At 41.6% G+C, this 13,791-nt stretch overlaps 1 protein-coding gene across 1 annotated transcript in view; it reads right to left on the bottom strand.

The window, feature by feature from the left end:
* The window catches only part of ARID5B (AT-rich interaction domain 5B), a 195,637-nt gene extending 183,371 nt beyond the window's left edge, over nt 1-12,266 (bottom strand). The window contains exons 1-2 of the mRNA XM_003258231.4: nt 12,225-12,266; nt 11,546-11,800 (exon numbers count right to left, since the gene is read on the bottom strand). Of these exons, the coding sequence (XP_003258279.1) occupies nt 11,546-11,800; nt 12,225-12,245 (276 nt within the window). The 5' untranslated portion in view covers nt 12,246-12,266. The remainder of the gene's footprint in view (nt 1-11,545; nt 11,801-12,224) is intronic.
* Nucleotides 12,267-13,791: the final 1,525 nt, after the last annotated feature.

The following is a 13,791-nucleotide window of genomic DNA, read 5'->3' as shown; positions in this document are numbered from 1 at the left end:
ATCACCTGAGGTCGGGAGTTCAAGACCAGCCTGGCCAACATGGAGAAACCCCGTCTCTATTAAAAATACAAAATTAGCCGGACATGGTAGTGCATGCCTGTAATCCCAGCTACTCAGGAGGCTGAGGCAGGAGAATGGCTTGAACCTGGGAGGCGGAGGTTGCGGTGAGCTGAGTTTGTGCCATTGTACTCCAGCCTGGGCAAAAAGAGCGAAACTCCATCTCAAAAACAAACAAACAAACAAAACAAAGTATCTTGCCATTCCAGTAAAGTCCATACTCTCCATGAGTTGTTTTATAAAAGTGATGTCCCCCATGGCACCATGCACTGGCATAAGACAGGGCACTGGAATGACCTACCAAGAACACAGCCACGGGAAGCACTTGCCTACTTTCCTCAGCGCATGACCTCAAGAGAGCAGTCCCTTCCCCTCAAAACAGCCGACCAGACTGCGGTGCCTGAGAACACTGAATCCTAGTTCCACTTCCGTCACTCGCTAGTTCTGAGGACATGCCCAAGATTTTTCTGGGCCTTAGGTTCTGCATCTATTAAATACAGAGGGCTGGATTTGTTCTCCTCAGTCTCTTTTATCTTGTCATCTTGTGAGTCTACAAAAATGTCCATTGCAAGTTAGTCATGAGCCTTTCTCTTAAATAACCATGGCAATTCTTCTTGACCACCATTATCAACAATACCAAGGGACTTTAAGCTAGCCATGCCTAAAACCAAACATGTTGGCAGACAGCACAGCCAGAGAGACCAGCTTTACCAATGGATACACCAAAGTTCCAGCCAGGAAAAGGTCTCTGAGAACATTATCAACGACCTTTTCTGCATCTGACCTTCACTGGTCTGCCTTTTGCCTTGTATCACCAGCGTCTTTTCCACAATGCAAATTTCCAACCAGAACACTGCCAAAGTTGGGTAGTCACAGAAGGAAAACAACTAAACCTGAGCCTATCACATTCAGGAAAGTCTGAGGACAAGGGAATGGGTGAGAACATTTTTATTCTCTGATACTGTATCTGGCTAATTTGCCTTATTTCTAGTGATATTCTGAGCTGAGCTCAAACTAGATAACGGCAAGCAAAAACCAAAGGGAAAACAGTATTCTGTCAAAACTGTTTCCATCTCATCTTCTGTTAGAGAGCTTAGGGCAAGCCTAGTGACAAGCAACTAGAGGGTAACTTGGCTTGTTATCCCTGCAGCATGCGAGACTTCCCTTGGAAGGGTTAAAAAAAACCCGTATGTATATATGCGTAATGTATACAGAGATAACAGGACAAGTTATCTGTATGTGTGTGTGTATAAACATGCACATATATACACACATAATTATATATATGCCTATATACATATTTTTATTTTCTCCAGCTTTATTGAAGTATAATTGACTAACAAAAATAGTATACATTAAAGTATACAATATGATGGTTGTATATATTTAAGGTATACAATGTGATGATTTGATGTACATACATATCATGAAGATTACCACAATCAAGTTATTAACATTCATCACCTCAGTTATCCTTTTTTGATGTGGTAACAACACTTAAGATCTACTCTGTTAGCAATTTTCAAGCATACAATACAGTATTATTAACTATAGTCACTATATTATACATTAGCTCTCCAGATAAAAGATGAACACATATATATGATGAATATCTTATAACTAAAAGTTTGTACCTTTTGACCAACACTCTATATATACACATTTTAAAAACATATTCCTCCCTTAAGAAGAATACACGGTATTAGTGAGTTTAAATTATTTGCACTTAGTTCTTTGTCTCCAGTTATACTGCGTTCCTTTGTGCTTGTGAAACAACATATGCTTTAATTAGCAAATATCTGTAAATAATTTACTTGCTTTTCAAATACAATAGAACAATGGAGTCGATTTTCACATACATTTACCAAGCAAGTATCCTGGGTCATAATCCAGACTCTCTCATTGTTCAATAACTATATCAAGCTGTCTAACTCCTGCTGCCCTCCTTGGTGGAGGGTTGGGGTAGGGGGTTAGAAACCCAAGTTCCAGTAGCAACATTTCATTTTGCAAGACCCCAGCAGGCAAGCACAGATAGTTGTCCAGCTCATGCTAAAACAAACTCTTACACTCTCTAACCCTAGAACCTTCCTTAAGGAGCATGGAAATGAGCCAAGGGTGAAGGGCATTGGAATAATGACGGCAAGACAAAGGCACCCTTCTGCCCACTGCCCCCCAAGCCCCGAGAGCATGAGCCAAAAAACATAAGGCACAATGTATGGCCTATGAATCACAGAACTTCATCTAGGCTTTGCAGGGTTAAAACTGGGTGCCGCGCATGCAGTGCAAAGAAGGATGTTAAATCAAATGAGAATGACTACTCCAGGACTGGAGGCACTATTATTTTGAATAAGATTGAAAAGGCCAGAAAAAGCAATTCAAAAACATTTCAATTATGTATTTCCCAGAACTACATCTCTGAGCAACTAATGCAAATGTTACCATCACAATAAAACTTCTTCCCACATATAAAACAGGTTGAACAGCATATACTTTATATATCATATGCATATTTTTGACTATTAATAAAAAATTCTAAATCTATGTATGCTTTACTCTCGTAAGCAATACAGTAATTATGATTAAGGGACAAGCAGCACAAAAAGAGCCAATTTATCTTACTCGTGCTCAGGAATACTATTGTGTAACTAAGCAACTAAAGGCAAAATATGGTCTAATTAATTCACTCCTATGCTTATTTAAAAGACACAATTAGAACATTTTTATTTTCCAGCTTGCACAGTAGCTCAACATGCTTGAGGGTGTAGAAAGCAAAGCCCATTATTCTCAAAGACAAGAGTTTAATGTTTAGTGCCACTGATCAGGCTTAGAACTCAACTATGGGGTGGAAGGGGTGTTTCATAGCCCGGGTATGCTTGGAGTCATGAGAAAAGAAAGGTGGGGGAAAAGACGTTTATGGGGTCACTAGATTGACTAGCAACATTTGGCCTCTGCCGCCTGGGGTTCTTACTGGGGCACAGGAATGGAGATGTGACTGTGAACTTGATGGTCATATGCCAAGGACACACGCCACTGTGCGTCTATTTATACAGCCACAAAGATCCTACAGAAAATTCGCGTAATTAAACCACCCATCCTAGTCTGCGTGATAAATGTCAAATATCCATCTTTAACGCTGCTAACAGTGCATCTGATTTTAAAAGCAGAATTAATTTACCCAAGTGTGTGCAAGAGATTGATGCCATTAGCATGATTCTAAAGCACCCTTTCAATAATCATCATCATCTGTGTGTTTGAAATGTGTTGTCGATACTGATGCTCATAGTCCAGGGCATGAGGGATGTATGCTGGAGGGCTAAGGCCAAGGTTCTTATCTCCAGCAAGTCAGTGAGGAACACAGTGTGGCCAGAAAAATGTATCCTTGGATTTGTGCCAGTGTAGATTCTTCAAGAAATGAGGGAATCCATGACCACATCTCTGAGAGGCAAATGAATCTTTAAGCCAACAATCGATAAATTTGTTTTAAATTTCCTTAAAAGCCAAGGCAACGGGTAGTCACTAGCTACAATATTATTCTGAGTAGAAGATGGCAAATATCCAACTACACTGGCTATAAAAAATGACAAGTGAATGCATTTGGTTCAAGTAATTATATTCTGGATATTGGTGAAACTAGACTTTGATAAATGAGCTTGAGTCGTATATCACTAGATGCCACTATGAACAATGGCATGCTTTATTAATAATTAATAATGAAGTATTTACATGTATGGACTCTTGTATTTCATAAAAATAACATTTCTTTAGTATGTGCCTGACAGTCTAATTGTCAAGAGAGGTTTTAATTGCTTACAATTTTGAGGCACTATCAAACATGTGGCCTAGTTAAGACCATCAGCCTGAAGAACATGCTGGCTTGTATGAAATGCCAACCAACACCAGGCAAGGAGTGAATCTTCTTTCCTAAGTCTAGTCTTTTCACAGGTTGCCACCCCAAAGCCCTGACTTTTTATGGTTTGACTGCTGAGACTGGAAAATTACCCAACAAAACAGAGATGCTGCCTCCACTCTAATCATTCAAATATTTGCTTATTTCTTTGGTGAGTGCCCCTATGAAAAAAACCACTTCCCATGTTTTCACATTCTACAGTGCAAAATGACTACAGACTTTGGAAGAGAAAGAAGTGTGAGATGGGGTCTTGGATCTGGCCCACATGTGGATGACTGGTCACTGGTCATCTGCCAGAAAGAAACTGGGTAAAGCTTAAAAAAGGTAGATTGTGTGCAAGAAGGCATTTTAATTATGTGGTTCAGTCACTCAAAAAATACTCACTGAAAGCCGGGCGTGGTGGCTGACGCCTGTAATCCCAGCACTTTGGGAGGCCGAGGTGGGCGGATCACGAGGTCAGGAGATGGAGACCATCCTGGCCAACATGGTGAAACCCCGTCTTTACTAAAAATACAAAAAATTAGCCGGACGCGGTGGCGGGCGCCTGTAGTCCCCAGCTACTCTAGAGGCTGAGGCAGGAGAATGGCGTGAACCCAGGAGGCGGAGCTTGCAGTGAGCCGAGATTGCGCCACTGCACTCCAGCCTGGGTGACAGAGCGAGACTCCGTCTCAAAAAAAATAAAAATAAAGATACTCACTGAATAGCACTAAATATTGCAGAGGACCCAGCGGTGAATAAGGCACAACTGCCTGCTCCTGAGAACAGCACTATGGTGGGGGGAGCATAGGGTCAGGTGACAAGGTAAAGGAAAAGAACACAGATAACTACAAGGCACAAGGTATAAAGTGCACAAGAGGTTACAACCAACCACTGGACTATAAGCTCCCTGGGAGCAGTGATTGTTGTCTGTCTTATTCATGCTGCATCCCCAGGGCCTAGAATAGGATCTGGCACATAATAGGTGCTCTACAAATATGTGTCCAGGAAGTGATAATTCAAAGATGAAGACAGTACTTTCTAATTTCCGGAAAGATTAAGAAATGCTACAAATAAATAGTGATCTCAGTTCATCTCAACTTAAACTAAGGAACCCAGATGGAAAGAGTCTGATGGCCTTATCTGTGATCACTGTCTGTCTACAAAGGCAGTCTGGGAACTCCTTGAGGGCAGAGGTCATTCTTCTTTTTTTTTTTTTTTTTTTTTTGAGATGGAGTCTTGCTCTGTTGCCCAGGCTGGAGTGCAATGGTGCAGTCTCAGCTCCCTGCAAGCTCTGCCTCCCGGGTTCACGCCATTCTCCTGCCTCAGCCTCCCAAGTAGCTGGGACTACAGGCGCCCACCACCACGCCCGGCTAATTTTTTTGTATTTTTAGTAGAGATGGGGTTTCACCATGTTAGCCAGGATGGTCTCAATCTCGTCATCTGCCTGCCTTGGCCTCCCAAAGTGCTGGGATTACAGGCATGAGCCACTGTGCCTGGCCGAGGCCATTCTCCTTAATCTCTTGTATCCAAGTGCCAGCACACAGTAGGTTTTCAATGAACATCTGAGAAATTTAATGAATTCTTTTTCCAAAAAACATGATGGTTGGGAGCCTTCCTTTGGATGCCTATGACATGTATTATCAGCACAATTTACTGACGTGTTGTGTCTCATATTGCTTTTACATTTTTAGACATGTTGATCTCATCTCCTTATCAAGATCGATAAATTTATTCAGAAAAAGGGTCACATCGCAAACCATTTTGCATCCATCTCTTCATCTAGCAGAGTACTGAGCACATAGAACTTCATGAGTAGTTTTTTATTAACTCAAGATAGACAATACTAATATTGGGTAAAGTTTCAATCTTAACCATACAAAATATAATTTAATATTATTTCACTCATTCTCAAATTTTAATGTCCTAGAATCAATGGTGAAATTGGATTGGATATGTAAACGTTAATGATATAATATTAATGTACAATTTCTTACAGTACTTAAGTTTCTTATATTTCTGATATTACTGGTTCATGGCCAAAACTCGAGTAAGAAAGAAAAATAGGTACACAATCATCTACCTTATTGCAGATCAACCACATAGGCCAGGGGTCAGCAAAGTTTTTCTTTAGAAAGCCAGATAATAAATATTTCTACTTTGTCAGCGATCTGGTAACTGTCAGAACAACTCAACTTTGCTGTTGGAGCCTGAGAGCAGCCATAAACAAATTAGCATGGCCACATTCCAATAAAACTTTATTCACAAAAACAGACAGTGGGCCAGATTTGGCCTTCAGGCCTTACTTGGCTGACTCTTGTCACAGTCCGGTAATTTCTCTCCATGTAATTCTTTATATTCTTATCTTTGTTCTAAAAGGCCTGCTTGGTAGATAGTAAAGATAATTCCTTTTCTTAGCTTAAGATGATTACTAAACATAAATAATAACTATTGTAAGTGCAACCATTATTCATTGAACTCTCATGTGTAGGTACTATGCTAGATTCCAGACCCTTTTCATTATTATCTCTGATTCCCAGCACAGTTGAGACCATTAAATCCATTTTACAGAGGAAGAAACAGAGGCTTAAAAAAGTTAAAGCAATTGTCTAAGGCCAGTGTGGTCATTTAAGAGGTCTCAGAAATCTCTAAAAAATTACCTTATGTATATAGACCAAGACTGAGGAGCTATCCAAAGAGAAGAGCAAGGCTAATCCAGCAACTTCTAGATTCCAGAATGTGTCTAACTCCAGATATGATCAAATCAGGCAATCTTTTGAAAAAAAAAAAAATCCTGTTGATCCAGTTGACAGTTTACTTCTGCAGTAAAATGTAAATCCTTAAGACACTTTTTATTTTGGTGACACAGCTAAAGCCAACATAGAGATGAAAGATAGCCTGATTTGGTAGGACTTGGAAGCCCACATGTCCTAGCAAACTAACCTAGGTGCCATTCCCTCACACGGAAAAACTTTTCAGTAAGCTCCAGGGTAGTGGTTTCAAACCTCAGTGAGAATAATGCTAATATTAATGATAATAACAACAGTCAACCATTATTGAAGTACCTACTATGTGTCAACTTTGGGTATATGCATTTTACATATATTAACTTATTTAATCCTTAAAATAATCCTAGGAAATAAGGACTGTATTTCCACTTTACAGATGAGAAAACGGAGGCACAGAGAGTTTAGAACTTGCCCAAGATCACACAGCTAGACTGAGACTGTTTAAATATTTAAAATTCAGACTCCTGGACCCAACTCTAGAAATTCTATTTGAGTAGATTTCAATAGGGGCCCTAGAACGTGGATTTTTAGCATTTTTTAATTCAATAGTGAGGCTGGTGATAACCAAATCACTTTTAGAAATCCGGAATGCATGCTAGAATCTGTAACATCCAGGTATGCCTGATCTTGACTCCTGGACATCATTAGCTTAGCCATCCACAAGCACAGTTGGAGGTGACCAGCAAACCTTCTTGTAAAATCCCAGCGATGGCTGGTCAGGCTGAAATCCAAGCTTGCATATCCACCCATTTTAAGAGGGTATATTGCCAATAGATTAAGAACTTGGCAATTGGAAAATGAATGTAATCAGAAGTTATCCAGTAACAGAACCAATTACCCGCCTACTTTGCCATTTTCCTCCTCTGAAGAGCTACTGGCTGAATGTGGCAATTGTAAGTAATTACTAAAGACACTTAACTCCTTGCACATGGCCCTGCTATTCATTTTCATGGTAATTTAAGATGGTATCATTTTTAGGTCCAAGAACCTCCACACAGACACAAAAATTTTTTTTTATTGTTTATAAAGTTAAGAATATCTAGAACAAAGGTCACTATAATCATAATTCTTTTCTATTTAAGTACTTTACAGTATATAAAGCTCTTTTGCCTATAAATCCTCTTGATCTTCACCAACAATCTATAGTCATCCCTACTTTGTTCCCATTTTGCAGCTGAAGAAACTGAGGCTCCAAGTACTTATGGTTGTTCAAGATTAAGCAAATAGCAAGCTGCAGAATCAAAATGTGACTTTCTTGAATGCTTTTCCTCAACACCAGTTGCCAACACTGGAAGTATTATATATGAAGGCATTGGTGTATATAAGCATATAAATCATCACCATCATCATTAAAGTGAATAGTAAGTTGTTAATGCTCATTAATAACTATTAGAATATAACTGTTATCATTATATACCACTGATTAGAATTAGCTTAACTTTACAGGATAAGGATAGTTTTGCTACCTAGACATCTGGTGACCTTTGGCAAAGCTGATTAACTAGTTACAATTCTAAAATGTCTGAGGGACTGTTCACATTAGTACACACTTCTAGAATATAATATGATGCATTCAAGCTCTGCTTTCAAGGGTAGGTTTCACTGGGGAGAAAAGATAACCTTGAATTTCAAGGAGGCCTGGGTTCTAGCCTGGTGACCTTTGACAAACCACATAACCTTTGCAAGTCTATGTCCCCATCTGTAAAATGGGTGTACAAAGTCCTGCCTTATCCAGCCTCCCACAATTATTACAAAAATCATGAGAAAATATTCCAAAAAAAAAAAAAAAACCTCTCTGCAAATCACAGCAAACCACACAGGGACGCTATTTCTAATCTTGCACAATGATCATTTTTCTGCTTTTAGAACTGACGTCTTTACATTTCAAGAAATCATAAAAAGGCAGAATGATTCTCTTAAACCAAAAAAAGCATACTGAGTCCTGGCTGTCCTTTTGAAATGGATGCTGATGTCAGCTCAATCAAGAAATTATTAACCTCCATTTGGTTACTTAAAATAAACTGTACTGGCTGATTAAATGTGCTGAACATTTTCTCCAAGTAGCAGTGCATATCACCAAGAAACCTTTCTCTTTCAGTTACACATTGCAAATGGCAAATGCATCATTCAAAACTAGTTAAAATCAATAATAAAAATCATTTAAATGTATATAAACAAGTTAATGGAGTAAGTGAAAACAAAGCAAATTTCTTAATGAGAGGGCCCTGTTGCCCCCTCTAGGTGCCAGCAGTAAATGCTGGTTTCTGTAAGGCTCTCCTCCAGAGGAGACTGCTGCTGCTATTCTGCTAATGAATGACTAACTTAGGCCAGGGGGGATATGACATCACCAGGGTGGAAAACCGATCTGCACTGGGAAACTTTCTACCTGCTTTACATTTGTCATAATTATTTTGCACAATGCAGCCTGCATTTGCATAATTTTGAGGCGTGTCATTATCTCAATTGAAAATTGTTTTAATATGGCTGAATAATTCACAATGACATCAGCCAAAGTCCTAATGAAATATACAAGTATAATCATACAGCTAATTACCAGCCATGTTAGCATTAAAAAACAAATCATGTATAATATTAGACGATGTATATGCAGCTGAGGATTATAAATAGAGCCATCTCCCTCCGCAAACCCCCTAGAGTTTACTTTTAAATGGCAAGATTAATTTTCTCAGGTATGGCTCATATAGCAGTGACGAAATGCACAGATCATTACAATGGTTCTCTTTCAATTCCCCATAATGAACAATTAAAAAGAAATCGTGTATTTAAAAATATATCTATTCACTGTCAACACTTCTAGCAGATGCAACGTTTGGCAAATATGGCCTTTATTCTTAAATCAGAATTCACCGTTTAATTACACCAACAAAAATTAAAACTGTACCAAGTGGGGTCAACTCAGGGTCTTTAAAAAATATTCCAATTTCAATCCCCTCCCCCGCCAAAAAAAAGAGTGACCACAAAATATCCCATAAAACACTGAATAATTTCCTCCTGGACTTAGTCAGAAGTCTATTAGGCACCAGTTCTTTTCTGGATATTTAATCCTTCCCTTTGCCAGATCACAGGCCATGTTGAAGTAATAAATTTGAAAAGCAAATAATAAGAAATCAGGAGGGGGAGGAGGAGGAAGACAGCTGCGCAGGAAAGTTGGGTCGGGGGAGGGGGCCGAGCCAGACCTTGGGAGGGAGAAAGAGCTCAACCTGTTGGTAGGTTGCAGGATTTTTCACAGTATTTCCAAACAACACCTTTTTAAAATTGCAGGCGGACGTCGGGAAATATGAACATCTAAAAACCAAAGCTGGCCAGGGAGGGTGGAGGGGGAGGTGAGCGGGGAGGTGGGAGGGGCTTATTTCCGAAAAGGCAGATTCGAGGGCGAACGTTTCGACGAACTCCAGTAATTAACCGGCATAGACCACTGAAGAGTAATTCGATCCTGGGGAGAGGGAGTGAACTGGCAATGCCAAAAGTACTATCAACTCCATCAGACCGAGGAATTCTGGAAGGACTGGCAGCTCCGAGCCCCGGGATGAGTTAAACGGGAAACCATTCATTTAACAAAAAGATCCTTAGATCCTTACACCTACCTCGAAAGCTCGAGAGCCTGGCACAGCACTAGCTGCCCTCAAAAGTCTGTTTGATTACCCTGCTCTCGCTTTGGCAACACAAAGCCTCGCCAGGCGGCAGTGCGCCCTCCCTCCCCGCTGCGCCGTGGGCACAGACTCCCCAAAATAGTTCCCCTCGGTAGGTACCACGGCGCTGAGGTCGGTCAGCTGACGAGGGGAGCCCGCAGAACTGCGGTCACACATGAAATGACAGAGCCGAAGGGAGGCGGCCGCCCCGGCGCCCAGTGACAGCCGGCTCACCTCCGGCGTCCTCCCGGGAGCGCGGCGAGCGCCCCCGCGGCCGCCCAGAAACGTGCTGGGGAGGCTCTGTCCCCTCCCCGCCCTCCCCGGAGCGCCGTCTGGGCACGGAGAACGCTGGACCCGCAGGGCCAGTGGGCAAGCACACACCCCTCTGCCCTCCCCTCCCCCGCCCCCGTCCCACACACCCCCAAAGATCGCGCAGGAGGACGTCCACTTTGCGTGGAGTAATTGCAAACTAGAACATCAAATGGCTTGTCCGGGGGGAGGGGGAGTGGGCGAGAGATAGTTGTTAATGCTTAACGTGTTTGTGCCTGTTACACCACCGCTTTGAAATCCGCCCGGGCAGATCTGCAAGTTATTTGAATGTATTATTCCAGTACCTGTCATTTATCACTTTATTCAACACGTCTTTGCCAACTCAATAGCTTTTGATCTCATTCTGCCTCCATTTCGTAATTTCCGCCCTCTTAAACATATCAAATACTTACTTAAAAAAAAGACAGAACAATATCGAAACCCACCGAAAGAAATCCACCCAGACACGACCGAGCCAGACACGAAGGTAAATTTTCAAAAGGCAAAAAATATAAAAAGCATGTGATGTTCAAGAGGCAATAGCAGGAGAGCAAATGAACACACACACACACACACACACATACACACACACACACATCCTTGAACAAAACCCTTCTCGAACAAGTTATTTGATCTTGACTAAAATCAGCAGTTGGATCCTCTTTGTAAAGCTGACAGCCAAACTCTGACAATGGCAAAATACTCGAGCCCCAGCTAGTGGCGCTACCCCTTTAAAAAAGGAGTCGATCCTGCTTGCCTGCAGAAGTGAATACAGTATTTTCAAGCTTGCCCTGTAATAAGCATTACTAGGGGGAAAAATAATAAAGAAAGAAGAGGGGGACAGACAGGTTTACCACCTCGCCATGGTCGCTATTTCTGCCCTGGGGAGTGTCTTCTGGGAGGAAATAAAGTTTAGAGCTGGATAAAAGTTGCCGGCTGGTCCTCTCTTCCCACAACAGCTGGAGCTCCGCTATGCAAATCGGATCCTTTGGCGTACATCTTACAAAGAAAAAGTCGCCAAGGGACAAAATTCTTGGTTTGCCTTCAAGGTGGAATTGAAAAGCCTTGTAGAAAATGTAAGGTCCGTGCAAGCCACACGGTGAGCCGACCCACTGCAGGGGGGGAAAAAAAACACCAAATAAATAATGTAGCCATCAGAGCACAAACATCTATTCCCAGACACATTTACACACAGACATCCACTCTCTTAATACAGACGACCCAACAGATATAACGCTGGGTGGAAAAATAATAGCGCCCACAAATTTTCTGCCTCCCTAAAAAAAAAAAAAACTCAGGGCCCCCCACCGCCACTTCTCCCCACCTCCCCATTTGAGGCGGTAAAATTACATTATGTATGTATGATCAGTGCAGGGATTTTTTTAAACAATAAAAATGATTTTGGGGGATGCAGAGGGTAAAAGTTTGGTGAAAAGTTTGTGGGGGGTGTGGGTGGGTGCAGGGGTGTGGGTGAGCTGGGGGGTTGGGGGGTGCCGGGGGGTGCCGGGATCGGAGGAGCGGAGGAGAGCGAAATACCTGGAGTGAGTTGGGCTCCATCTCGACGTTCTGAATTGATTGAACTCAACATTCTCTCCAAACTTGTTGGCTTGAATGGATTGCATCAGGTCCTGGCAGGGAAACGCATTCTCTGCCTTCAGCCGGCGTAATGTCTCAATATAAAACTGAGCTCTTGCCTCCCTTTGGGTACCGAAATGATTGAAAATATGTCCTAATATTTCTATAACGACTCAATTTTCAGCTCCTGAAAAAGCTATGTGGGTTTTCTTCCAAATATGGATTGATCAAATTCATAATCGAGAGAAAGGCGCCATACGATCTCGGCGGGAAGAGGATGGATCAAGGCAAAAAACACACAGGAAGATTTGTAAAAATAAAAATCACCCTAAAACTGTGTGGAGATGTGATTCCTCTCTCTCTAACTGCCCCTGTCTAGGGATATCGTCTGATGAGATTTTTGGGGGAGAGGAGGGCTAGCGAGCTCCGCTGTGCATCTGACAGGACCTGCTTGTATATGTCTAATATAAAGAACATTTCCTGCAGAGATTCCGGGGCGCTGCTCCTCTTTCTAATGCTCCTTAGCAGATTTGCTGTTATTAGACATGTAGATTTGTTTGATAGTTAAATTACGCTTCCTCACTGCCATGTTTTCGAGAACTAATCTGTTAAATTATCTTTTGATGCCTATTTACATGGAAGGGAAAAGTGGGTTATCGATTATATAAACATATAAATATTAATGCATTTGTTCGCTTCGCAAAAAAATACTCAGCAAAAAAAAAAAGAGACAAGTGAGCAGTGCACACACATCTTAGGATTTTGCAAACAATATTGAACGGACAGCGACTGCATTTAGGGACTGGAACAATAAACGATGCATGATAAATCAATAAATGCGAGCAGCGAGTCTGCTCAGAATATGAATTCAGGCTCCCGGTTCTGTGTGTGCATTCTTTAATTTTGAAGTATATACACTAGTACGTGTTTACAATGCTGATGGACGCCAAGGGCGCTCTCAAATGATAATGTGTTTATATAACCCAGCGCTACAGGAATAATATACCGACTCCTACCCCACCCCCATCCCCTCCCCCGCCAAAAAAGGAGGGGAGCTTCCTCAATAATAGTTTGAAACTGAAAAAATCCATTTGCAAACTAGTTAAATACAACCAGAAATTAAGCTGTTGAAAACCGGGGGCATGAACCGTAAGACAATAAAGGCTTTAAATGTGTATATTTATTGTTCTGGAGCCCTGGAGCATTGCGAGGTTTGCATGCACGGCTATTATGCAAACACAGAGAAACTTAAGAGCGACAGAACAAGGAACAGGCAGAGACTGCAAAGCCCTCGCTCGCTCCGACCCAGCTGCCGGTCCTCCGCCAGGCTAGATTGCATTTTCGCAGTGTTGATTTAAAATGGTGTACTCGCTTCCCCCACGTTCCCCCACCCCCTTCCCCGCTCTCCTCCCACTCCTTCCAGCACACCCCCCCTCCAGCTTTTATTATATTGGCACCAATCTTTCCAAAGTGGGTCTGGCATGCTAAAAAAGTAAACATGTACTATATGGGGAATAAGGTCTGTATA

The sequence above is a fragment of the Nomascus leucogenys genome, chromosome 18, assembly GCF_006542625.1.
Source record: "Nomascus leucogenys isolate Asia chromosome 18, Asia_NLE_v1, whole genome shotgun sequence".
In the NCBI taxonomy this organism is placed as follows: Eukaryota; Metazoa; Chordata; class Mammalia; order Primates; family Hylobatidae; genus Nomascus; species Nomascus leucogenys.
Note: the sequence above shows the minus strand (reverse complement) of the source record. Positions and strands in the feature narration are given on the sequence as shown.